Source organism: Spea bombifrons, chromosome 13, assembly GCF_027358695.1.
Source record: "Spea bombifrons isolate aSpeBom1 chromosome 13, aSpeBom1.2.pri, whole genome shotgun sequence".
In the NCBI taxonomy this organism is placed as follows: Eukaryota; Metazoa; Chordata; class Amphibia; order Anura; family Pelobatidae; genus Spea; species Spea bombifrons.
In genome coordinates this window covers 15487632-15514624 of record NC_071099.1, presented here as the reverse complement: position 1 = coordinate 15514624, position 26993 = coordinate 15487632, and the positions used below count along the sequence as shown (strand labels likewise).

The 26993-nt window shown below is 45.6% G+C and overlaps 2 protein-coding genes across 13 annotated transcripts in view; both read right to left on the bottom strand.

Annotated features, from left to right (window-relative positions):
• Nucleotides 1-2360: 2360 nt before the first annotated feature.
• The window catches only part of NGFR (nerve growth factor receptor), a 133608-nt gene continuing 108975 nt past the window's right edge, over nucleotides 2361-26993 (bottom strand). The window contains exon 7 of the transcript XR_008346143.1: nucleotides 2361-2406. The gene's annotated coding sequence lies outside the window, so the exon portion shown is untranslated. The remainder of the gene's footprint in view (nucleotides 2407-26993) is intronic.
• KAT7 (lysine acetyltransferase 7) lies at nucleotides 12297-24602 on the bottom strand. Of its 12 annotated transcripts, none has more exons than XM_053454078.1 (17): nucleotides 24415-24598; nucleotides 21957-22117; nucleotides 21216-21363; nucleotides 19066-19242; nucleotides 18657-18893; nucleotides 18137-18237; nucleotides 17936-18025; nucleotides 17569-17667; nucleotides 17032-17088; nucleotides 16675-16785; nucleotides 15327-15518; nucleotides 14905-14994; nucleotides 14646-14786; nucleotides 14125-14218; nucleotides 13624-13770; nucleotides 13246-13352; nucleotides 12297-12996 (listed from the first exon to the last, which is right to left on the bottom strand). In XM_053454078.1, the coding sequence occupies exons 3-17, from the start codon at nucleotides 21307-21309 to the stop codon at nucleotides 12895-12897; spliced, it is 1839 nt and encodes a 612-aa protein (XP_053310053.1). In that variant the 5' UTR covers nucleotides 21310-21363; nucleotides 21957-22117; nucleotides 24415-24598; the 3' UTR covers nucleotides 12297-12894. The 12 variants fall into 12 exon arrangements, with proteins under 12 accessions (XP_053310053.1, XP_053310052.1, XP_053310054.1 ...); XM_053454077.1 differs by lacking the exon at nucleotides 24415-24598 and adding an exon at nucleotides 24139-24325; XM_053454079.1 differs by lacking the exon at nucleotides 24415-24598 and adding an exon at nucleotides 24139-24325 and having other exon boundaries at nucleotides 21982-22117.

The following is a 26993-nucleotide window of genomic DNA, read 5'->3' as shown; positions in this document are numbered from 1 at the left end:
GGTAATGTGGAAAATTGGAAATGATTTAGAAACATTTTTAAATTTAATTTAAAAAATATCTTAATAAAACAAAACATATTAAGAGTTTTACAGTTAATGAAACCTTGGCTTCGTCATTGTTGATGAAAGTACCTATTCAGGAATATTCTGTTTGTTAAGATAAAATTTTAGAGATTACTTTTTAATGTAACAACCGAAAAACCTCAACCTGCGTATCATCTTCTCATTAATAAAAATATCTTACAAATTACTGCTAGCGCTCTATATAAGCAGCTACTTATTATCCATTGATTGCTATAAAGGGTTTGGTGTAGGTGACACAGGTGCGACAGGTGCCTTCAAAGCTCTGAAATCGTAAAGAACCTCACAAAACGGTGTGTGAACAAATTTCAATTTAGTTTTGTTACTTAAACAACTAAAGATGTGTGAATAAGAGTTTAACACAATACCCCACCATGCATAGTAATTTATTCAGGTTAAAAAAAAAAAGATCTAGGTCCATCAAGTTCAACCCTTCGACGCATCCTATCTGCTTTTTGATCCAAAAGAAGACAAAAGCAAGTTATGGCATGTCGACCTTCCCTTTCCCCGCTAAATGATTATTTGTATCATAGGAAGTGACCGTTTTGGTGAAGAACCTTGAAAGAACATAAAATTTGCAGGTATTTGCGGTTCTTTGAGGTTGGCTTGGACCATGGTTGGATGTGCCTCTACCAGACTTCAGATTGGATGGTTGTAGACACATTTAGCCCGTAGCCTTTTCTTCTCCAATATTCTTTTTATGATGTGGTCATTCGCCATAACTTGTTGGTCCATCAAAATAACCCATCATGTTCCTGGAACTATAAATATACCATATTAGCAAGCAGTTAGGAATGCATGGGTAGTGTTGTTCCACACGTGATCTTTGGTGGCCCTAGGGCAGAGAAGTTAAGCTTGGGCCTGGAAGTTATATGTTATGAGTCTGGTTAGGGGGACTAGAAATCATTGCAGGTTTAATGAGACCTTCAAAACAAGCACTGCAATTACCCTTTATGTGAAGCAAGCAGACTGTTTGATGTGTCCCTAAAGGAAAGGACATCAAAGACCGGGGTTGAATGAGACAACGACGGGAGGAGATGATGTGTAGAAGGAAGAAGACAAGCGACAGATACGAAGAGGAAATAACAAAGATGTAAAGACAAAGAAAAATGAGGAGCCTTACTCAAAAAAATATTAAATCATTGTCAATAAGTCACTACATTAACTCATAAAACGTGCTCCTGTTGTTTGGCCAGTTGCCTCCTACTTTGTGCATACTACTTTTCCCGACTTTTTGTAGACATTTAGGTTTAATGGTCGATATAACGTATGACTGTATTAAAGACACTTAATATGTTACCACAATTAATTAGATGACCAAATGTTATTCCTGGAATGTGTCCTCCTAGTCTAGATCTTGATAGACTTTTCTCTATTTTAACTTAAATTACTGTTACTATAGGAAAAATAACATTTTGCTGAGATGTAACCCAACTTCCGTATGAGGCTGAACGTTAGACGTGGACTATCTTGGTCTCATCACCAGTTTTTGGCCAATGCCTCCTGGCTTTTCCCAGGCTTTGTATGAATAATCACAACTCAAAATGATAGAAAATAGAACTCCTATCGCATGCACGTCAAGTAACAGTTACCGGAATCAGTGGCATGGAAGCATGTCCTCAACCCTCATGGCCATGCACGGGATCATCCCCTTAAATGAAGGAACTTCAAAGCACTTGAGATACAAAGCATTGCCTCTGGATTATCCTTGGCGATATAGGGTTAATTTCAAGTTAGTCCCTATTGCTTCAGCGACTACAGATATTCCGTCTAGACTTGCCCCAGTAAGGGAAGCTGTGGTTAGACTGGTGATTTTGGGATAATGCCGCCCCCTCCACTCCTCACCTGGCTCCAGAGCCCACCCCAAACAAGACAATACTGCCTTTAGGGGGGTAATCCATGCATACTCAGACAACCCTACAGACGCTGTGACGGTTTCAGACACCATCGTGGAATTCCAGCCACCGCTGATGAAAAGATGTCTCTGTAATGTGGGACCAGCGATGTTAACGAGGGAAGAGAAATGCGCTGTTATTTTAACGCTGTTATTATAATACGTTACTTCTGAATGGGATTCACACAGAGGAAGTTTTGTAGAGGAATGAAAAGCGAGATAACGAATGATACAGTTATTTAATAGGAGGGCAAATGTGGGGTAATTATAAGAAGACATTATATGGAGTGATAGATGATTTATAGAGAAGGGGGTTTATCAAGTAAAAGGAGGGGTTATAAGGAGTAATAGGAGGGGTTATATGGAGTAATAGGAGGAGTTATAGGGAGGGGTTATAGGGAGTAATAGGAGGAGTTATAGGGTTATTTTTCCTGTACATGTATTATGATATCATTAAAGTACTTATTATTGATCACAAAATAAATGTTATGTTTATTTCGACTGATAAAAGTTTCCATAAGGGAAATGTTTAAAAATGTATGGGTGGTCTGCAGCATAGGACCCCACAGAAATAAAAGAAAAGTTGAAATGAATGGCTTGAGCTCTGGGAAAGCCACGGCCTGCCGCCTGTACACGGTGCTTTTATTCTTTAATCATGCGAGAAGTCGCCTGCGTTCACAAAATCACCGGCTTTTGTGGCTAAACAAACAGAAATAATTATTCTTCAGGGGAAGAAAATCTTCACTTCTCCAAATCTCCCCTACTACTCTATATAAAAAAACCTCCCTTTAACTCTTCCTATTACTCCCAATAACTCCTCCCTATAACCCCTCCTATTACTCCCAATAACCCCTCCCTATAACTCCTCCTATTACTCCATATAACTCCTCCCATTACTCCATATCATATAATATTATTATTATTATGTCCTATAGGACCTCTCTGCACAACAACTCTAATCACAATATTTTTATTATTATTATTTATTATTATTATTATTATTGTTTCAGTCTTATAGTTATGTTAAGGCTCCTTTCTGGCTTTGATGAAACATCAGGACTCGGCTTCCTCTCTTACAGATATTTATTTCTTCCACCCCATCTAACTAAAACCATCTGTGTTTCACTATCTGACGTTTTACTATTCACATTAAAATGCCCTATCTGTGGAGCAGACAGACAGACAGACAGACGCCCTCTGAGCTGCCTCCTTCCAGCCAGGGCAATGGACAACCTGATATTTGTAGTCTATATAACAATATATATATATATCGTACATTCATATATATCGGGCGTTATTGAGCCCGGGGTGCCCATCACTGATCCTTTTTATGCTGGACAGCTTTTAAATGATCCAACCCCGAGACTCTTCAATTCTTAACTGTTTAAAGAGACAAATGCGTATTAAAATGTTGCGTTCTTTAGCACATAACATAAAAGGGCCGCTTACCTTTAGGAGAAGCAGCAGCTCCAGAATTGTGCGATTTCATCACTGGGTGTCCTTTGGGCCCATGTGTGTTGGGAGGTCTCGTTGGACACCCTGGGACTGTCACACGAGTGAGTATACCACACATGTACACGGGTAACATGGAGACGTGTTTGGCTGAAGGGGCAAATATATATAGGGGGGTAGATCTGCTGGATTCCTCCATGGATTTGCAACTGGGAAAAATGTTAAGATAAAGGGGGCACGGCTGTCATCAGAATATTTTAGCGGTGGTCTTATTGGCAAAGGACTGGTTAATTAATGGTCCTCATTAGGGCTGCAACTAACGATTATTTTTTCGATTAATCGGATAAAAAATATTTAATAATTTAATGAAATGCCCTGCACCCACCCACACTCTGCCCCATCAGTTTCCCACCCGGCAATCATATTCTCATTCTTTCTCATTCTTTCTCTCATTCTCTCTCTCATTCTCTCTCTCTCTCTCTCTCATTCTCTCTCTCTCTCTCTCTCTCTCTCTCTCTCTCTCTCTCTCTCTCTCTCTCTCTCTCTCTCTCTCTCCGTACGTACCTCCGCTACCGAATCGTTCCACTTACAACGTTCAACCGCCAAACTTTATTCAAATCTTCATCGTTCACGCGCGTCACATCCGTCATTACGTAACTTCAAGCAGACGGACACTACAGAGCTCTGCAACAGAAACGGTGGGAACGCCGGCGGAGGTAAGTGAAAGGAGCCGATCGCTCCAACGACGAATCGATCACTCGATTAATCGATAACGGAAATCGTCGACAACGATTCCCGTTATCGATTATTATCGATTTTATCGATTCGTTGTTTCAGGTCTAGTCCTCATGGAGGCCATGACGTGTCAGAAGGTAATGTCATTTTGACTGAATTCACCTGTATTCAAGCAGGGATTCCAACCCGCTGGCCAACGTCACCTCATGCTCACCAGCACTGACGTCGTCCTGAGTAACATCAAGCCGTACATTCATGAACTGATGATTTATCATTTATGAGATGATATCACGACGATCACGCAGAAAGTTATTCTTCCCCAGGTGGGTCTAACGGGGTCATTTCTGAAGAACGTGGAAAAATAGCGTTAAAAAATGTGGGGTTGTAGTTCCTTTTGCCGATGTAAAAATATCCCCCATAGTTATTTCCATCTCGGCTGTTTTTTTCCCCCAGCCCACTCTCTCATTTCTTTTTTTCTTCCTTTCTCCTCCTCCTCTCATCCCTACATATGGACACGCGCCTTTTGGTCGGAGCGCTCTCATCTCCAGCTTCCTGTCACCCACTCACGCTTACCCAAAGCCCCAAACCGTGGCCAAGATTCAGGGATGGTTTGGAGAGGCTAAAAATACCAATAATTAAAGGGTTGGTTTTCTCTGGAGAGGTAAAGAAGAAGCAAGGGCTAAATCGGTTTCATTCGCTTAACCCTACGAAGTCCTCGATGTTCAGAGAATTCTATCAAAGACAGATTTATTCCCCCCCGACGATGTTCGTTAACGATTCTGGTGAAGCTCTCGCGTACTTTCATATAACCGATTTCCAGGAAAAATGTATAGGAGCCTCTCGTCGATACAGTACGTGAATTGTGAAAGCAGGAACTTGTGGACGGCGTGGGCCGATTGTGACCTTCTGCCGTCTCTCCTTGGAATGAAACGCTTGAAACAGAAGTAACATTATACGGTCACAACGCCCGTAACAGCACGACCCGCGGTGCGGCAGTCTACAGCCATACTGTGTCCTCAAACCAAACACATTATGTGGTGGGACACGAGTACTGAGATGTTTTTAAGAGGTGGGCAGCAGCCCACGTAGCCAAATTCCAGTCCCGTTAAGCGTTATCAACAGAGTTACGATCAGCCGGCACAGTTTAGCGGCTCAGTCCTCGGAGAAGAAGAGTGGTGGTGGCCTAGACCCACAAAGTTCTCCTGATATCTCTTCTCTCCGTGGTGGGACGTGTCTATCCACTGGTGTAGGCCTGTACAGTCTTGAGGGTCTTCCTGAATCTCTTGACTGAAATCAAGGACTTGATGAACAGCGTTGGCCTGGTTGGCAATGTTCTATTATACATAAATGTTGCCATACAACCTCTCCTACCGAAGGAAAATATCTCCCATCTCATGGCCATCAAACCGATCCCTCTCTCTCAGTGTCCCACTAACTTTCTGTTCTCAGGAGCTCCATGACTATCCCTCCCAATTAAGTTATCCCTGCACTGTTGTTAAGTTGCTGATAGTTGTTGATTGGTTACGGCAGCCTTTGCAAGGGTTGGGTGAGGAGAAGGGAGAGAACATCAGGACTGGAAATTGATCAGATATGGCGACTTTTTTTTTTTTTTTTTTCACAAATCTCAGCTATCTAAAAGTGAAACAGACCTCTATTTTGTAATAGACCATAGTTTGTTTAAATAAATGAATGTAGTCGAAAGCTGCGAGATAAGCAATTCCCCGTTAGGCTAAATATTCCATCCTCAACTGTTCCTCCAGGCTGGTTTCCATGTTCTTTTACTTGAAGGCTGACATTTGGGTTTATTTTATTTCAGAGATTTGGCCGCTAAAAATAATAATTGCCGTTATTACACGATCTTGATGCATACAGTAAAAACACAGATCCTTGTCCAATATTTTGGATAAATAGCTAAACTAATACTAAGTCAACGTCAGAATAAGAGTAAGAGTAGGAAGAGACGATACCACAAGATATGTCTATATCTCAGCGCCAGTCCTTCCACTGGAGACCAGGATGGGGGGACAAAAAGGACGCCAAAAATAAAGGGTTGTGATGCAATGGTCAGCTCAGGCCGTAAAAAGTAACATGTTTTATAAACTGAATCATTTCAAGATGCGGCCCCTATGGAGAGTGAACACGATCGTAAAATATAGTGAAGGGCAAACAAGCACTTACATTTTATGGAGGATTTCTGAGCAGTCACTAAATCCACGGGAATTATCTGTCCCGGCGGCACGGGAGCCGTGTAATTGATTACAGAAGCTGGAAAAGGATGGCCGGTCCCAACGGGGAGCGAAGGGTCCCGGAGACGGCGGTCTGTTGGGTAAGACTATCCCGTACGTCAGAATTCCATTAATATAGATAAACGTCCGAAAACGGCCCCAGATTCACGCGTTACGATCGGTCGGTACAAAGCATAGAACTTGTTTTAGAGAATTTGGGGGGTCGGCAAAGCTTTTTGGTGAAACGGAGCCTAAAGCAGTGACATTGGACTGACATTTTTCTCTGTATCAGGCCTAGACCGGCCAAGGATCGCATGCAGACGCCTGTCGGCCCCCGACCTATTTTCTTTAATAGCAAAGAACATGCAATCATTTAATTTGTGGGCTGCGTTGCTTTCAATCCCAGTTATTTAGCCTCAGTTCGGCGCTGTCCTGTATTATAACGCGAGCCTTTCATGGCGTCCCTCTGTTGATTTACAGAAGAACACTCACTTCGCCCAACTAAAAGACAAGACATGAATGAAAATAACTTCAGCTCCGTCAATAAAAAGCTTTCAGACATATCACTTTCAACAACAAGGCTACGGCGCCACCTAATGTTCACCGGCCTTACTGCAGAATACATCGATGGATCCCTACCTTCCCGAATTACCGGGGTTTGGGTAAATGATCTACGTCACAGCCTTGTCTTTCCCGGTTCTCTACTTATGTCCATAGTTGCACCCTTAGCTAAATGGAACAGCCTCCCCGCAGAAGTGGTAGAGACTAACGCAGCGAATTCTATATTTCAAATGTCCTCGCTATAACCTCCTGCATTGCATCCCCTCTCTTGTCCATCCTGCTATCTCTTTAATCTGTTTTATAATGGAAAGGGCTCATAAGGCACATACGATTCGATGGCGAGGGCATGCGAGTAGCCACTTAAAAAATAATCATTTCAAAGTCCTCTGAATAAGGAGGTTTTAAAATAATGATTGCCTCGAGAATCTGCAGGCATTAGGAATGTCCGGCAACCATACACACACACATACATACATACATACATACATACATCTAATATCTATATTATATATCCGTGTCTATATCTAATATCTATATCTATATTATATAGGCTTGTTTCTGGATTTCTTTATATACCACTAGGAGGCCGCATCAGGCCATATAGATTAAGTTAAACGATCCTCACAACGCGCAGGCTCCCAAGCCACGACTAATGGCTTACGACAGTATATCTTTTAACCAGCGGAGATCATTCCAGAGGCTTGTTCGCACCTCTAAGTATAGACACGCCGGTGGTTTAAGGTACTCTAACACCTCACGGAGCTCCTGGGAATATTCCGAGAAACCCGAGAAAACCTGCGCCTCTCCTGAAGGTTATCGCCGTCCGCTGAACGCCGAAGGCACCTGCTTCGCCTGACCTTGACCCGAGAGGGAGACGCCGACGTGAATAAGCCACCGCAATCCAGCTTCTCACAACCCTCGGCAGCAATTTACTGGATACGGGAGCCGCAGCCAAGAAAAAAAAAACTGGGAGACGGCTCTTTCCCGGAAAGGGTTATCCTAGTCGCCCATTAACCCCTTAAGGACAATGGGCAGTCCCTTAACCCATTGAAAACCGGCCTTTGTCATTAAGGGGTTAAAATCCCGCCAATTCACAAAAACGTAAATATTTTATTCTGTAAAAAGAAACCAAAAAGAATTTGGCTCCAAATAAGCCACCTCAACGATACTGAACTATACATTGTGCAGGGCCACCTGAGCCATTGCTAAATAAAAAGTGCTTTATAACGCATGGTTAACTCAGCGGGTTGAAACTGTAACTCCCCTGCCAGCCCTCCTCTTTAGTGAATAAACCTCCTAGCGTGAAAAGGATTTTTAATTTTTTTCTAACGTACATAAAAACGCACACATTCGGCCATTTGAAGTAACAGTGCATGCTTTATTAGGTAGGCAAGACACCGGTCGGCATTTAACAGAAAGGCGACTCACAACAACAGTCTATGGCGGACACAAAAAAAAAATATTAAATACAAACTAAGCATCCAGTGCAAATCATTCATAAAAGAAGTTCGCTGCAAAGTAAGCGGCTCCCTGGCGACGCGGTCCTCTAATGCCAGCCCACCACCTTTTATCAAGGTCCACCGTTTTACGACGCTGTTGAGCAACTGTAGAAAGCCGTTTTGGGGCAAATAACGAAGAGGTGAGTCAATAGGTTTTTTTTTTTGTTTGTTTTTCGCACCAGATTGGCTCTGTTTTTGCGGTTTTATTATATTCGTTTTAATCACACGGTCGAATCTGAGAGGCAGAAGCATCAAAAGAGAACGATCACGTTTTAGTTTGTAAAATAACTACATTCACTTACAAAAACCATCTGTAGTCGCTGCCTTTTAACTTTTTTACGGAGACATTTGGTTTAAAAGCGAGGGACAGTTTGGGAAATGAAAATCTGGAGCAAAACTTCCGGTGCAGAAGTCTTCTCCCTTCTACCAACCTTCCAAGAACCTACAAGCTTCCCAAAAATGTGCAGAGAAACTCAGAGACGTCATCCTCCTCCGAAGAGAGAGCGAAGGCGGCAAAGCGGGTTTCTAACACGCGGACACGCTACTGTTCAAAAGTTTGGGGTCCCTTGTTTTTGAAAGAGACGCAGATTTTGCCCAATAAAAAGACAGGAAATGGATCAGAAATCCAGCGCAGACGGGGTTAATGCTCTACATGACTATTGTAGCCGCAAACGGTTGATTTTTAATGGAATTTCTTCATAGGCGTACAGAGGCTCTTTATCACTCCCATCACTCCTGTGTTCCAATGGCCCTTTATCACTCCCATCACTCCTGTGTTCCAATGGCCCTTTATCACTCCCATCACTCCTGTCTTCCAATGGCCCTTTATCACTCCCATCACTCCTGGGTTCCAATGGCCCTTTATCACTCCCATCACTCCTGTGTTCCAATGGCCCTTTATCACTCCCATCACCCCTGTGTTCCAATGGCCCTTTATCACTCCCATCACCCCTGTGTTCCAATGGCCCTTTATCACTCCCATCACTCCTGTGTTCCAATGGCCCTTTATCACTCCCATCACTCCTGGGTTCCAATGGCACGTTGGGTTCACTGATCCAAGTTTAAAAGGCTAATTGATGGTTAGAAACCCTTTTACAAATTATGTTACAGCCAGAAATGTCCTTTTCTCTGAAAACAGCTCAGCGACCCCAAACTTTTGAACAGCAGTATAAAATTCTTATCCCAATTAGAAAACCTCATTACACAGATTTATTTAGCAGACCCAAGATGAACAGCAAAAGAAACGCTCTCTGCACAACGTGAGATTATTATTACTTTTTATCTGACTGCAACTGTTTAGTGAATAAGCCCCAATGCTTATAGTTCACGCTGTCCAATAGTAGCGCACGTTCTCGGAATCATCTCGCATAATTACCAATTCCTTAACCGAGTAACAGATCAATACACGCGTTCTCTGTAAATCACGAGGATGAACCGGTATCACGTGAGACGAGGGTCAACAACCCCGCCGTCCAACGTGCTTTACCGGGGCCGATCATATCATTCAGTTAAAATTGCTGCGCATACTCATTTTTTGGCTTCGCATCCAAATATAAATACATCAGTTATATAAATAAAAATAAAGGCGCCCTTATTGTGATAACAAGAACTTTAGTTGTAAAAACATGTCAGCTTTTAAAGAAAATTAAAAAGTAAACCCCGTCACCCGTAGCTCCATCACGTTTCTCTGTCATCGTCGCCGCTGATTGCGTGACAGTTCCATATGCTGCGGCCGCGTGTTTCAGCGCATCGGCCTGGCCATGCGTCGCCGACGACTGACAGCTCGTCTAATTAACGTTCGGGGGTTATCAGCGTACAATTACACCAAAGCTGTCATCCGCTCGAAGATCGGAAATCTGAAGTGACAACTTAGAACCTCGCCGTATCTCTAGTGTTTATGACTCTAAAGCAGTGAGATTTAACGTCGTTGGTCCTCACACACCGCCCGCTTGACACGCTTTTCACTCCGCTCCTTAAAGTCCTTCGCCTGAGGAGCGATGGGAATAAAAAGAACGGTGTATCTGAAGGGCTATTGATGTTAAGTACCCGGTTACCGCGCAGGACCGTATTAAGCATTCCTTAATGAAGACTATAATCTTGTTAATTACACATTGTTCCGGCGCCCAGGGGATCTGCTCTGGAAAGGCCGAAGCGAGTGTTTAACATTTACGGAGCTCCTAGCAACGCACAAAGCGCTCCTTTTCCATCGATAGAAATTACTTCTTCCCTGCTACAATCGATAAGATTGAAGGAAGCGCGAGCGGAAAGGGCAAGTTACTGGGGGGTCTTCCAGCTGGGGGACAGAGCTGTAAGCAGGTTTAACCCTTTAACAGATCTATACAGAAGAGGCCGTCTCTGTTGTTCTTTACGGGGGTTCCTCAAGGACCACCAAAAAAAAGCCAGAGGTTCCCCAAAAAGCACTGGGTCGAGTGAATAATCACTGTATTGTTTGCACGCCTGTAGGCTACGAGGGCTGAGATATAAAGTTATTGCCCAGCGCTAGAGATGGCACAGGACGGGCAAGAAGATGCCCGGACCCCAACGTTTCTAGCCCCTCGCCAACGAGACTCCACTAAATACAGCAATGGCTCTCAAACAGATCACTAAAGAACTTTGTTTTAAGCAGAAGCAAAAGGAAAAATATAGTGCATCTTTCTTTATAAATCAGTACCGGGTATCACACGGAAGGTGGCAGCTCCTCTTAAGGGCTTTTGTGCCGGAGCGACCGGGAAGGGTCTTCAGGCTTCCCACGGCACGTACAGAACTTTGGTTTATCATGGAGCCGTCGGCATAAACACCCCGCTGATTTTATTCGTTTTTCATTTCGTGAGAGCCGCTACAGGTTTTTCTTTGAAAAACAGAAATCGGATATAATTAACATCCTACAGCTTCCTCGGATAAGGCAGCGACACTTAAGGGACGGGCTTCGTTCCCAGGTTTATAGGATGAGATGCGCTTAGGCCCTTAACATAGACGGCAGCACGGACCCTCCTCATGGACCATCACGGAAGTCAGGACCGCGCCGTTACATTTACGCTGTAGAGCTCGTTGGTTATGAGGAATAAAGCCTTACAGCAAACTACACTCCCAAGAGTAAAGCAACTAACCATACAGGAGTATCTTCCGACACTCGTCCCCTCATCCTCCCCGATCATCACTACCAAAAATCCTCTCTGTCTGACAACTATGAACGTGACACAAGTCTCCGAATAAATCATCCACCCCGATTATCAAAGCCCAGCGAGTGCTGTAAAAAAAACCCAGACCCAAATATTACAGATCTGCCATTAAAAAGCACTTCCAGGCAATGACTTCACATGAACAGTAATATATATATATTCTAGAACAGCAGCAACCGCCTCGAACGACGGACATGATAAAAGGTGGTTGGACAGCTGACATCAAACAATTGCCCCATTCAACCCTGTTGTGAACCATAAAATCCGCTCCATATAAAACAGAATAATCTTATCAGACATACAATCTCAGATAGATTAATAATCTCCTCCATCCAAGGGTCAGGCTAATAACGTTTCAAATAAAATGGTGTTCTCGGAACACAGTAACCCAGACGCCTGACCGCCGTTTCAGGAGCAGAGTGAAGCGATTCTCACGCTTTGAACCGGGACGGCAACGTCGTACAATCAACAGGTTAAAGAGCGCAGGAAAGCACGGTTTTCATGAGGGATTCCCACATTTTAACAATGAACTTTTTGGGCCACGAACGGCCATCGGCGTGACGTTCGAGTAACTACTTTACCTGCAGAGCTTCTAAGCCAACTACATGGTGCAAAAGTAGGAAGAGATCTAAGGAAAGGCGGCGTGAGTTCATACAGCCCAGACAGTTCTTATCTCGACATATAGAGACAGACAGACAGATGTATGTGAGAAAGCATCGACACCCGTCTCCATCCAGCAACGGCACCCCTACTTTTTATTTCCGATGAATTAAAACTAAGATGTTCTCGATACAGGAGGGGGGGGAAAAAAAACAAAAAAAAACTGTACATTCTTATTTCCGTTTCTCCTGCAGCCACTGAAAGAGTTAAGTCCCCGGTGTCAAATGTTTAAGACACTTCGAACCCCCCCCACGCACAGACATGAAGCAATACAGCCCCCCCCCCCATGATAACAGCAAACGGCATCCGTTAGCACAGCGAGCGATGTAGGTTAGGAAGCCTTCGTGTAACTTTGCATATCGCTAGAACTACAGCACGTCACGCAGCTACCGGGAAGAATCGGGGCCGTAGAAGAAGAAGAAGCAGACGCGGGGGTCCGGCGTGGTGCGGTGCACCAGGAGAAAGCGCGGGTGCAACATCCCGAGAGAGAGAAGGCGATCATCGTCACACGGGCCGTGCAAACACTTGCTACGCGGCGGGCGCCGGACGGTCCAGGCCCAGCCAGGAAGTATACGGAGAAGACGGGAGCCCGCGGAGAGAAACCGGGCTTAAGTTCCTTTGGGGGGTGTCCATTTTAGGCAGCTTGGGTCCATAATCTTATTGCTGTTGGCTCTCTTTGCTTCCTTAGCTGCCCATTCATCGATCAGATCCTGCGAGAGGGATACACGGTATATTTCTGCTGGTTAATCTCTTCTGTATCTACCTGCACACACTTTAAACGTGTTATTTAATGCTCATATGATGCTTTTTTAGCCATATTTAGCGGGGGGGGGTAAAGCTACAAACATTAGTCTTGGTGCCCATCTGACTTTGCAAAAACATTGTTTTTTATATATTAAACCCCATTTTTAGATATTTTGTGTTCCATAATATTTCTCCGAAGCCCGGTATGCAGTTACCTGTCTCTTTAGTACCAGATGCTTTCCCTTCCAGTATTTCAGCATTTGCAAGGCCTGGAGCGTGCTAACAATGTCCACCGGGTTCACCGCCGTCTCTTGGCTTATTTCTGAAACACAAGGCGATCATTATTATTATTAAACACAGCTTTATTAAACGATAGCTGTCATTCCACTGGAGCGCGAGTGAAGACGAACCCCGTCATATCGAGTCATTCAAATCCTACCACCCACCAGGCTCAGCGACACGGAAGATTTCTCCCCACGCTGCCAACGGACGCCCAGCACGGCCCAACAGTCACATATGGATTACATACGGTCACAATGCAAATACCGATTGCCAGAGAGCCGTCAGGATTTGTTTATGATGTTACTATTCACCTTTGATGGAGATCTCCTTGCCCTGGAAGGTATGAAGATAGCGCAGGAGGACCTCCTTCCAGTAACTGCGGTAGCTGATGAGCCCAAGATCAGAGAGGGGACGCTCTGGAGAACCAACCTTCTCCTCCACCTTTGAGAGTAAGTAGCCTGCAAAAGACATGAGAACATGTAACCGAGGCGTTTCCTCCTCTCTCGATGGCTTGGGATAGTTTACTAAAGTTATTTAATGTACACTTTTTTTTTTTTTTTACCATCCTCCATGATCAAGATCTGGAAGTATTGCTTCCCTTGAGATACTACGAGGAAGCTATGACAACTTCAACATGGCATTATGCATATTACGCTCAACCAGGGACAGCAAAGCCATGCGTCTTCCCTTCTGCAAAATCAATCCAGCTCTGATGAAGCAAGGACGTACGTAAGGAAACAACCATGAAGAAGGACTACTCTGTTACTAACAAAGCAAAATAGCACCAGATAGACCCAAAAGAAGAGACTTACTGAAATCTATGAGCATCTTTCCAAAACCCTGCCTCATGTACTGCGGCATTGTCAGGATACACGATACATTGTAGTTCAGGAAGGAGTTTTTCTCCTGAAAGAGGAAAAGAGAAAATACATTATACTTTCACGCTGAAATAAGGGAATAAGCGGAAAAAATGTATTGTGAATAAAAAATGAATGTAATCACTGAATTAATTTACATAATGATCATTTGTCTTTTTTTCCCCCCCTGAGGATTAGCACACAATGTAAAAACACACACGGGCCGAGTTTTTGGTAGCCTGGTAACTGGAGGATCCGAGCGACGAGATGTTTCATCCACGCCTTATCTATCGGACAGGTAAGAACTATAAATGTCAGACCCAAACGTCGCAATTTTAAAAAGAAATGTAGTCAATATCTTGTGAGATATTAAGTATTCCTTCCTGCAGAACCGACCGGCGACATTTTGCTTTACAGCGGCGCGGTACGTTATGGGCATTGGTGTCTTGTATGGATTTTGCCAACAGTCAAAATACCTTGGAAAAGTAGCCAATGAGGTGGCAGCCGGTGTTGTCCGCCTCGGTCATGACGTAGAAGAGAAAAGGTTCCACGTCGTAGTAGAGCGTTTTGTGATCCAGGAAAAGCTTTGCTAGAAGGCACAGGTTTTGGCAGTAAATCTGAAAGCGGCAGACACGGGTTAAAGCAGGTGAAGGTTCTGCGCATGAAGCGATACACGCGTCTCTAGATAAACGGAGAAAGCAGGGGGGGGAAGATTTAGAGATTCTGCGGCATTACCTTGTTTTTCTTTCCATCCACTTCAAACACGGAAATAGATCCTTTGCGATAAATCTCATCGCCCGGAGGATGCTTCCATACGCATTTGGCCTACAGAAGAAAAGCAGGCGACGGGTCAAGTTAATACAATTCACTGTTAAAAGGGTTAAATGCGATTGAGGTAAGTCTATAGAGGCTTGCTGGGAAGGAAGCCACAAAAACAAAATGGCGGGCGCTTCGAGTTGGTTCTAGTTTGGCGCCGGCCAGCATCAAATGGAGACTTTAGATGAAGCCCCTATAGACCGACCCAGTCACACAGCTAGATGTGGATGTAATATATGTTGACGTTCGCATGGTCCGCTTCACCACTTTTAACTAGATCTCACACATTGCCACCGGCCATTGTGGCCTTTTGGAGGTGCGGGCAGATGGTAGCCGCTCACCATGTGCCTGCGCAGGATCGTTTGACTCTTCATGTACTTGAGGCAGAATTCACACATGTAGAGGCGACCCAGGCGGGCATACTCTTCCGGATAAGGCGAGTGATACCAAGTGTCCAGCTCATAGCGGCCAAAAATGATCGTTTTAATCATGTTGCTTCCTTCCGTGATTTGACCCTGGAGACGAAGCTTCTCCTAGAAGAGGACAGGCATGATTAAAACAACGTTTTAGACAGAAATCATCCCTACATTACATGCAGGTTTCACAATATAAGTAAAAGAGCCCGCTTTTAGACATTTTACTATCCTGTTTTGTTTTATGTAACACTGATGTATCGTGTATGCGCAGACATCCGCAATTTACGTATTTTTGGTTCTATTTCCGTTCGATAAGAACCATTTCCTGCCACAGAGAAGAGAAGGTCCTTTTATAGCAAGACGCTGAATTAATGTATATATCCCTATGACCAAATAATACTAAAAAAAAATAAAGCTCTGTAGCCCTTGTGTTTATAACAAAACAAAGAAAAATGTCTTAAACGGTCAGGAAGTCGCAGAATTTAAAGGATCATTACAGTGCGATTAGGTTCACCTCGAGCAGTCAAAAATTTGAATATTCATTTAGGTTCCTTCCCAGGCCCCCCAGGCCACCCGAAATCTAATCTAAACGGCCGCTGGGTGCTGATGCCGCCGCTGATGCCGCCGCTACTTTAATACTTTTTTTTTTTTAATGTAATATGGCAAGCCGGATCGGCTATTAAATGAAAAAAAAAAAAAATAGTATTAAAGCAGCGCCAGCCGGCGGCGGCATCAGCACCCAGCGGCCGTATGCGATGGCCACCAAGTGATGGGAGCAGCGTGAGGGGTTAAAGCTCCGCCCCCTCGCACTCACCTTTCACCCCTCACGCTGCTCCCATCACTATGCGGCCATCAGACTGCCGGAAATCGAATCTAAACGGCCGCTGATGCTGCCGGCCGGCGCTACTTTAATACTTTATTTATTTTTAATATGGCAAGCCGATCCGGCATATTAAATAAATAAAAAAAGGATTAAAGTAGCTCCGGCCAGCGGCATCAGCACCCAGCAGCCGTTTAGATCAGTTTTCCAACAGTCTGATGGCCGCATAGTGATGGGGGCAGCGTGAGGGGTGAAAGGTGAGTGCGAGGGGGCGGAGCCACTTCACTTGACTTGCCCCCCAGGCCTTAGGCTGCCAGCCCTCCCCTGTTCCTTCCCATAAGTAATCCATGGATACAAGGCTGGGAAAGACATTAATAGATGATTTCCGTCCCCCCTGTAGCGATGACTTGTGTATGAGCTTGTAAATGACTTAATAAACGGGCATTTTCTTACCAGGTCTTCGGAGGCTCGTGCCTGCGCCCTCCGGAAGAGCTCCAGGTCATACTCGCTCGTGAGGTTCTCGAGAAGCGGTTCCCGTGTGTTTCCGTAAGTCTGTCTGTGCTCCTGAAAACAAAAAGGAAGGACCGGTGAGAAGCCCACCTGGGTGAAAGGCGTCGGAGCTCGGGCACACGGCAGACACATGCTTTATGCCCTCCTAAAACTAGCCCAATAGCTAAAAATGCTTTGATAATGAAGAATGTTTGTCTGGAGAAGTCTCATCCAGTTTAGAAGCGCGCTACCAAATGAGTTACATGGAATAGAGCTACTGCTTTTAGTACGGAAAATGAAAATACTAAAATGCATGAGTACTTCTATGGCCTTTTTTCGTAAGCTTTTTCTGGGGCCCTGGGCCTGTGTGTCTTGGTCCTGCAAAGGAAGAGAGGCATTAGTCTCATAACTAAGGTAACTAGCAAGTCATTTTATTCTAGGTGCCGCAACGCCTATTATTTTTTTTTTTATTGGCCTGAAATGTTTTATCGCTGCACATCATAAAACAACACGCGTCTCCACGAACCTGGGAGGGAAGACAGGACTGGCAAAGGGAAGGCATAAGGAGAAAGATGGCCTCGCGCCAAGAACTTCACGTTGGGCCTTACAAGATATAGAACCGCATACCGCTTTAAAGGACTATTAAAGGACTATTGCGTGATCACTTAATATTAGTTATTTTTTATATCCGATAGCTCGTAATAGCATGACGGCAAAGACATGGCGGTTTTAGTTGCCAGAGCTTGGACACCATGCCCGTTAGAGCAGACAGGCCACTGGTCACCATCAGATCACTATTACAGCCATTTATTTTATGGACGGTCAGCCTCAATCAATCAGTCCGTTTTGTTACCATACCATATACTTCTCTTTCTGTTCTTTTGCCAAACCAGAGTTCCTCTTTTTTCGCAGCTCTGTCACTTTCTCTTTGTATCTCAGCTGTCGTTCTGTGGGAGCCTGGAAAATACAAGCACCTTACGGCGTCATTACGTGGCTTATACGCTTCCTGTCATTACGTGGCTTATACGCTTCCCGTCATTACGTGGCTTATACGCTTCCCGCTAGAGTTAGAGACGACGGTGATTTGAGGGCAACTTATTTTGATATTTGTCTCTGCTGAATAAAGATTTGCCTCGGTCTCCTTTCTTCTCTGAGGTCAACTGCGGGGACAAAGATGAAGGGGGGGAAGAGCGTTTACCTGACATTTCCCGCAGATCGCACTCACCTGGTGTCTCGTGGCATGCCTGTTGTTCTCGTCCTGCCGGTGCGAAAGCATCCTGTCTTCTACCTGTTTGTCACGGCTCTGTGCCCTTACCTGAAATTCGATAGTTCAGAAGATAAGACACCACGGCTAGGTGGAGAAAACCTCTGCAGGTCGGGAAGGTCAGTAAGAAAAAAAAAGTTAGCTTCTTTGACTTGTACTCACAGGGAGGTTCTGAGTTACCTTGCACTCGTCTGCCGAGAGGTTGTGGTAAAGGGGGCAGCCTGAAATTGAGAAGTGCCTCTCGTGCTTCCCTGTAAGGTGACCTAGTGAAACAGTAAGAGGTTAAATTCTGTAGACATAGCCTTTTCACCATTAAACAGATTCCTAGCGACCGAATCAACCGAGCGATCTGTGGTTTAGTAAACCAGTCCCGGAATATTTGCCCTTTGGCGACGTCCTATGTGCCAACTTTGACCACCGGCAGAGGACCTGCCTACGGGTTTTAGGAAGGGACTAGGGGAGAAACCTGCAAGAATCGCTCATTAACATGAATGTCTCCGAGCTTCCGTATCGAAGGATCTCTAAAAGGCTAGGCTTTAGTAAACGCTACTGGAGCGTACATCGATCGAAACGACTTCACTTTCAATCTCGGCTCAGCAAGGGCTCCGCCATTCAATTCCCGACTGCCTTACTTAGGAAGGGAAACAGTGTTTTCTGAGCCGGTTATTAAACGAAACGCTACCTAGCGAGTTGCAGCCAGGCGTGGGACACTTCATGTTAAAATTGTAGCTCTCGTGGAATCGTCTGCGTTTGGGTCGGTGGGAGAGGTCGCTCCCGGAGTCTTTTAGAGACATGTCCTTGGCTAGACTCTCGTCGTGAGACGCATTGGGGCTGGAAATGTCTATGTCGGATTCGGACGACGGAGCGTTCCCGGTCGGGGTTCGAGGAGGCGACTCGTCGTGATCTGCGTTTTTACCGTCTGCGGAGAGAAGAGGACAGCAGACTTAGCTTTTACCCCCCAGCAAGTTGCAATGCTAAGCACACAGAGAAAGCTCTACTCTACAGCTAAACAGACAGCCAGCGTGCATCTACTATGACGAGAGAGAGCGTGTCCGGCAGCTTTTTTCGGAAGCTCGGCGGCACCCCCGTACCTCTGTCACAAAAGTCCACGGCTTGCTCCGTTTCCGATCCCGATGAGCGGGTCTGTCGGAGTGGGTATTTTTTCGGAGTCACGGGGGTGGGCTGCTGCTGGCTGCGGGTCACCCTCCGAGTGGAGTAGGCCGGCTCCTCTGCACCAAACGATTGCAGATTGCCGACCGGGCTGGAATCTGGTTTAATACAAACCACAGTTTCACTCGCCGACACATTGGTGGCCTGCCGTCAAAGCCGTAGCAGCGCTCCGCGGCCACAAGTCAGGGCGAAAGCGTCGTCCTAGCATCCGCTAAAGCGACCGCCATGCAGGAGAACGTGTATACGGGTTAGCGTACGGCGCCTTTACCAGCGGTGATAAGGGTAAGGGGGTTCTTAGCGTTAATAGGATAATATTTTCAGACTTCAGAGTTAACGTTTGTGATTAAACTACGCTCGTTCCAAAAAACATTGCATAAAAGAGTTAATTGGGTTATTTTACATGCATGTTACTTCTCTGAAACAGATGATATCGCCGTACATAACGCCCGTTGCCCTCTGTAATCCGGAGAGCAATGCATGCGAACGCCGTAACATTTACTCCTCCGTGTATCTTATCCGGTAATTGGTTATATTTTATGTACGTGATTTATACCGCCGGACAGCTTGGAATCCGCTAGCACATTACTTTATAGCACCGATAACCATCTATTCCACACAAAGAAGTCGTTCTGCGCATTATAATCACTCTTAAAAGGTATAATAAACCCTGCGGGCGATCGGCGGAGTGCGGAGGTTTCACCCGACATCCTACAAACTAATAACCGAGGCTGTTCCAAACCACTCAGGAATATACCCGTTATCTACACAATAAATACAAGCAGTCTGCGATAGCAATAAGCAGAGTACCGGAAAATCTATGTTGTCTTAGACTGGGGGAAAAAAAAAAGGCTTTTTATACAAACTGCTGCACATTTATCTCCAGAAAAAGGCAGCCCTCAATAAATACAGAGCATCGGCAATCGCCTCAAATACCCGGCACTCGCATCACTCGCACCGGAGAACAAGTCAGCATCCCAAACGCCGCCCAAGATTCCAGCGATTCAGTTGAAATGTAATTTAAGCCCCCCTCAGCTGAAGAAAATGCCACCTCCACCATGAGACAGCCGCACACCCGGCCATCCCAAACAGCTGATCTATTATAAAGATCTTCTCTCAGTCCCTCGAACAAATATCCACATACGGATGATGTTTATTGGATGGATTCACACAAACATCTCCTACGGGAAGATCAAAGCTCAGCGACTCGTGACCATTCATTTCCAAGGCACAGGCGTCGATTGCCTATACGGCGCTCGGCTTGATACTGTCCAGACGCATGCATGAAAGCATCAACCTGGGACAACGGGACTGGCAGGGTGTTCTGTGGGCTCTCTAAATTAGAGAATCATTTATACCTGCAAAATAAGACACCAAGAAAGAGTCCAGCCTAAAAGCTTAAGAGACACGGTAGTTTCCGGAGCCACCAAGTTGCAGACACGGTTCCGGAGCTTTGCACTACACGCGGCTCTAGAACGGTCAAGGAAGCCACGGCGATATTCGATGACCAACATAACGGAATCCATTTCACTCATTTCGGAGATGCACAAATCAATAGCAATAAAACAGCACAAAAGCCACGGCTGCTTCGCTCCTAGGATTTGCGGATACCTGCTAAGAGGTCTATTCACTAAGCCAAGAGTCTGCGGGATTCCATGGATCTTAATGAAGGGGTGAGCGGTCTCTACACTATCATGCAAGAGATGCTTACTGCGGATGGTCCTTAACAAACAGCGAAGTCAGGGAGACAATGTTAAAGACCACTGAAAACTCACAAATGAGACGAGAAAGGAAGGTACGGGTTTCTAATTTTTAAAAAATGTTTACACCAGTTAGTACAAACGCAAGATTAGGTACACGTGACTAGTAGCACTCTTTCCTCTACCACAAGCGTTTACAACATGAAACGGCTGCGATGTTTATTTTGTGTTTACACTTAAACTACTGGTTATTGCAATGTTTCACTTTGAGGCAAATACACATGTTCCGGGCACAACTTATCCCAGCGAGCATCTGGATCAGAGCGTGAACCAACCCCCCCCCCCCGGCATGCATTATGTGGAAAGGCACTCACCCTGCGAGCTCTGGCTGAGTCTGGCCGTGGAGCGGGTGATGCGCGCCGGACCGCGGGAGTTACCGTCACTCTCTGAGCTGTCTGTGTGTTCCATGTCTGTAGAGAAATCAGAATCTTCTGTCCCATCCGAACTGCTTCCTGCATTCCTCTACGGTGCAACAAACACGCGTTAATAGAGCAGCGGGCGCCTCGGAAAACCCAACTCTTTGATACACTTTAAGAAGGAGCTGACGTTTACAACCAAAGGGCTGCCTGCTTTTTCTAGCCCCCTACATTGTGTCAAAGTGAAATATTACACCGGGGCTCGATGCTAGGACTGAACCGGGCATAACAGCTTCACACAGCACCGAGATCATATTTGTCCAGAGCGCTCAGAGGACCACAAATCAAATGTGTAAATCAATAAAAAAAATAAAGAAAAAACAGAACATGTTATGTACACGCGGATTATATATATATTTCACATGCCGTTTAATTCGTGCAGCAAATGAACCTGCAGCTACCCCCAAGTACTCAAATGTTCTCAAGTACCCCAAACTAGCATTTAACACAATATATATTTTATTATTCTTTTTTTTTTTTTCTTTTGCAGGAATCCGGAAATAACGTTGACAGAGGCACTGATGTGTTTCATAGAAATATGTTTAAAGCTTCAAAATCCTGAGTTGAAAATTTCTAACACAGCAAACAGTTCCTCCGGATCTGCAGAATACGGTCCTGCCTTTGGAGACTTCTTAATACCCAAAAACGAAGGTTTCAAACGCACACGTTCTAGCTTCTAAGACCCTCGGCGTTCCCCGCTCCGCTTTTCATCTTACTGCTGGATGAAATGTCAGAAACGGTTTTGGTTTTTTCATAACCAAGTCTCATTCCCGGGCTGCCTCATTCCCAGAGCAGGTACCCTGCGCACAACGACAGAAAGAGGGACAATGTGTCCTTTCCGAGAGATTCATATTCATCCACAGCAGCCACATCTCAAAGAGGGTTTAAAGTCATCGGTGCGTCGGGCGACAGCCACACATTGCCTGCTCGCAAATGAGAAAGCCAACAGCTTTTGCAGAATCCCTTGCGTCCCTAAGAGGGGGCACTCGGAAATGTAAAGCGCACCTGTCACTCAGAAATGACCGACGTCACATGGTGGGGGTGACTTCCACCTGTGCACTGCGCTAGCCTATTGGCTAGAGAAATATAGGTGAAAATACATTTTAACCCCCTTGTATTATCTCTATAATAGCATTTTTGGCACTCCAACCTGTTTTCCTTTCTAAATTCACACCGTAAGCACCGATTAAAAACGAGCCAAAGCACATGCGAAGCAGGGGTAGACGAAGAGCCCGGGCCCGTCACAAGTCTTGTGGAAGTCATTGTTGCTTATGGGGCCATTCATTCAAACGTCATAGAAACACAGAATCTGCTCACAGATCAGACCCATTCGGCATGACTAGTCTGCCTGTTTCCACTGCCCTATTTGCGACCAGATATGCATCAGGTACGTCATGCCAAAGTGTCCTTACAGGACCAGTGACGTAGCAGGTATGTCATGGGCAAAGAAAATACCCCTACGTTGCCACAATTGTGGAGAGGCCGGGAGCACAGCTGCCTGGAAGCTATATGCCAACCCCACGCATATTTATATTCCCTCTACCACTTCTGTTGGGAGGTCTCACTTTTCTACCACCATGCCAGTTAAGTAAAACCTCTTTTACATTATATCTACGCTTCTTAAAAGAATTTTAGCACCTTTCCGTGACGCTTTTGGCTATACCACAGCGTGTCATCCATGTAATAATTTTAACCCCTTAATGACAAAGCCTGTACATGTACAGGCTCAAAATACATTGTTTTCAATGGGTTTAGGGACCGCCCATTGTCTTTAAGAGGTTAAAAAAATCACGAACCCTTGAACCCCATTCTAAAGGACAGATACCCCAGTCCACCAACATTTGAAGTTCCTGACCACAGATAACTTTGTTTTGGGGGCATCAGAGAGCTGACATGGGAGAGGCGCATTACCGAGATTCACGCCACTGTGTAACCTACTGATGGCTAATTTTGTAAGTTGGAAGTAGAACATTATTATTTTCATGATGTTGATTTATAAACCTGTTTCCATGTGTTTTTAGTACATTATTGTGACCTTTTGGGCTGTAGAAAAGAGGGCCAAGCATCTAAGTCCAAAAAGAGGGAATGCCTCTACTAAACAGAGACACTTGGGTGAGGCTGCTGTTCCTCAGGTGAGGTAAGGGGAGCTGGAAGGGAATGGAAGCCAGAAAGAAAAAGAAGCGAATACACTAATAAAGTTTACTATACAAGGAAAAGCATAGGAAGCCATAGCATCACCACACTCTGGACAGGTTATCTCCATGCTTGTTTTCACCACGCCCATACAAGGCATAGCGAATAACACAGTCAAACATGCATGCGGACTGACGTTTCAGCCAATCGCTAAACTCGTGGGCGGGGCCACCGCGATGAACACCACAGTAGAATAGGCTAATAATTCGATATATAACCCCGGTAGCCAATCACTGACGCCCAATGGGCGGGAGCGCGAAGTTATTGGCGCCACAGTGTATCAATGAGGGGCACAACAAGCTGAAGGCGCGAGCTCTGAGCGACAAAGCAAGCATCCTATCAGTAGCGACATCTGGTGCTCACCAGCCAATCAGCTTTCAGATTGATCAGAATTCCCCCAATAACGAGGCACCGTGGGCTCACCGACAGCAGGCCTTGTTTTGATTGCGTTTCTGACATTTGGAGAGTTTTATTGCATTAAACATAAACTTTGCTTCACCCTGCCGCGTGCAAAGGTCTCCGCCACCATCTCCGTGTGCGCCCAGCGCTGTGATACGAAGCGAACACCCGTAGCCCGCTTGGTTACCCCCCGCTACCCCTTCTTCCCACGTTTCCCCGCGCTTCTCACCTTCCTCCGGTGCATCGCTTGGTGCTCCGGCCCACCCTCGCCGCTCCCTTCTTGGGGGCCCGGTTCCGCTATTTTCGCAGCGCGGGCTCCGTCCGGCACCGTCTCCGGGTAACGGGAGCCTCGCGCGCAGGCGCGACCCTGGCTGACTGACTAGCTCGCGCCTGGACACGCCCTTTTCGCGCCGGGCCACAGTGCTCCGCTTCGCGCGCCTCCGCTTACCTTACGGCAGCTATTGTAGAATGGACGAACTGGGTGCGCATGCGTAGTGATACGTACCATTGGTTGAGGTCACGAAATGCGCTTATGCTACAGAGGAACGGACTCGTGCTGCGTTGAATGGTTCTTTTCTATAAGCATCTGCAGCAGTAACAACTTTGGATCGGTTTCTTCAGAACCCTTTCAGAACTGGTCTAGCGGCATCCGCCCTGTAGCTTGTATCAAACTACAACTCCCTATAACACTGCGGGGCGTCCTGCCGGTGACCCTATGGCCACCCGAGCATCATGGGAAATGTAGTTCGACCAGAGCTGATGAGTAACAGGTTGCCTTCTGTCTTCTCTGCTGTATGGGGTCCCTGTTGTGGAGCTTTATATTTTCTGCGACATCACGCATCTGCACTAGAGTTAGTATAAATAGGTTATATATATATATATATATATATATATATATATATATATATATATATGTTATGGTTGTTATCCCTGCTTGAATGCAGGTGACTCAAGTGTATCTAATCTTCATCATGGGCTATTAAAGGTTTAATGTTTCAAGAGTCTCTAGATCTTATGTAAACTTTAGATATGCCCCGGGGGCGGGGGGTCGACGTAGTAGTAGCCATACCTGGGAGCTTCCGGAGCCCCTCCGCGGGTCCCGCTTACCGTACCTGGGAACTCTGGGTTTTGCCCCGAGACTCCCTGGGAGGCGTCAGTTCTCTAAGCCAACACCCAAAACTTTCAGTAGTGGGGTCCTGACACGCCCCCCCTCCCTGTCCATTCCTCCCCGTCCTGCAATGTCAACGGGAACGCCTACTGATGTTAGAGGGCAGTCCTGCGAGTCAAGTAATTCCCAGGTATCCTGCTGACGGTGCGGGCAGTCCCGCTAATGTTGCGAGACTCCCTGCTGCTCCCTGCTGCTTAAGGGAAGTGGGCGAGGAGTTGGGCGTTTTAGAACACCGCTCCCATGACCCAAAAGTTTTCCGGCGGTGCTTCTCCAAGAACGGAGAAGGCATGTTAGGCACTTCAGCTCCAGCATGCATCATGCTTTTGTAGTACCTGGTACGAGTATGCGTGATTGAGGGAATGAATGAGTGTCTGTGAATGAGGGAATGAATGAGTATCTGTGAATGAGGGAATGAATGAGTATCTATGAATGAGTATCTGAATGAGGGAATGAATGAGTATCTGTGAATGAGGGAATGAATGAGTATCTATGAATGAGGGAATGAATGAGTATCTGTGAATGAGGGAATGAATGAGTATCTATGAATGAGTATCTGAATGAGGGAATGAATGAGTATCTGTGAATGAGGGAATGAATGAGTATCTGTGAATGAGGGAATGAATGAGTATCTGAGTGAGGGAATTAAATTCTTCACTATCTCTAAAAGCTGTGAGAGAATGTTTGCAGGAGCCCCCTGCAATATGTGTGAGGTATAACCTCCCAAGCCGATCGCTTCCTTATCTATACATACTGCCAACGTGTCATGTCAGCATCACGTTAGCAGACATGACCATATAACATGTAATGTCACATGAACTTCAGTCCCTTATTTTATTTAATATACACCACCCTTCCAGAAGAGAATAAGGGGTTAAAGAGGAACCCAATTACATTGTTTGCAGTAATTAACACAGACTTTTGTCTTGTGAAAATGAGTAAGCGGCAGTCTGATGAGATATTTATGCGGGGAATAGATAAGCTTTTGTTTTAGCTGTTTTTTAATATCCGGTTTTGTCTTAATTAGCCTGGAACGGGCGTTGAATGCCCCAGAGTGTCAGCCGCCTCGACTCGTGTGGAGGGGGAATCTGTTTTGAATACGGAATTAGCTATTGGTTTATAGAGAGGACTCTGGGGGGGCTGACAGCTGGAATCCAGCCAATAGCGTGCTGCGTTATCTACCCCGCATTCACGCGGTTTAAAAAGCCGCCGGCTCCGGCTTGAAGGGAAGATAACAATGAAGTAGGTTGGGACTGGCTTTGTGAATTAGTGGTTATGCATCTTATGTTCGCTTGATTAAAGCCTGAGCATCTAAGGCGTGCGTCTGTGATCCAATCGGTTTTATTTACCCTGCCGTAACTTTTGTATGTATCCGCATAGTAATTCTGAGAAACGCAACATGCCTCCCAACTGTCCCTCTTTTGCACAGGACAGTCCCGATGTTGCCACTCTATCCCGCTGCACCACCGAGCTCTACATCTCCTCCTCGGGGGACAGAAGGTAGAGCTCCGCGGGATCCGGGAGCTGATTTCATTCGCCGGTGTCTGGGACGTCATGGAATGTATACCGCACATGTGCAGAATTGTGCACACGCCCAGTAGCGCTGCCAGTTTGAGTGACAGGCCACCTCCCAAGCTCCTCCCCCTCAGTGTCCCAATTCACCGGGGTAGAAGTCAGGAGGTATGCAATGCAAAAAGCCCAAACTGATCGCTCTTACTAATATTAACTCCCTACTTTGTCTGACAGGCTGCCGTTGCCATGGCAACCAGGGTGCTGGACTGTTTGCCAATGGGATTTACCGGAAAATGCGCGATCCGTGTGCTCGCGGACTTCCTGATTGTCACAAAAGGATCCTGGCAGGTTAGTCGTTTTCCTTAAAAGCTGACGATAAAGTAAACTAATAAACGGGACTAAAACAT

What these genes read in the sequence shown, in the direction of transcription:
- KAT7 (XM_053454072.1), bottom strand. An exon ending in CGTGGACTTTTGTGACAGAG is followed by an intron (nt 18,894 to 19,065) that starts GTACGGGGGTGC and finishes TTCTCTCCGCAG; the next exon opens with ACGGTAAAAACGCAGATCAC. An exon ending in CAAGGAGATCTCCATCAAAG is followed by an intron (nt 13,353 to 13,623) that starts GTGAATAGTAAC and finishes CTTGTGTTTCAG; the next exon opens with AAATAAGCCAAGAGACGGCG.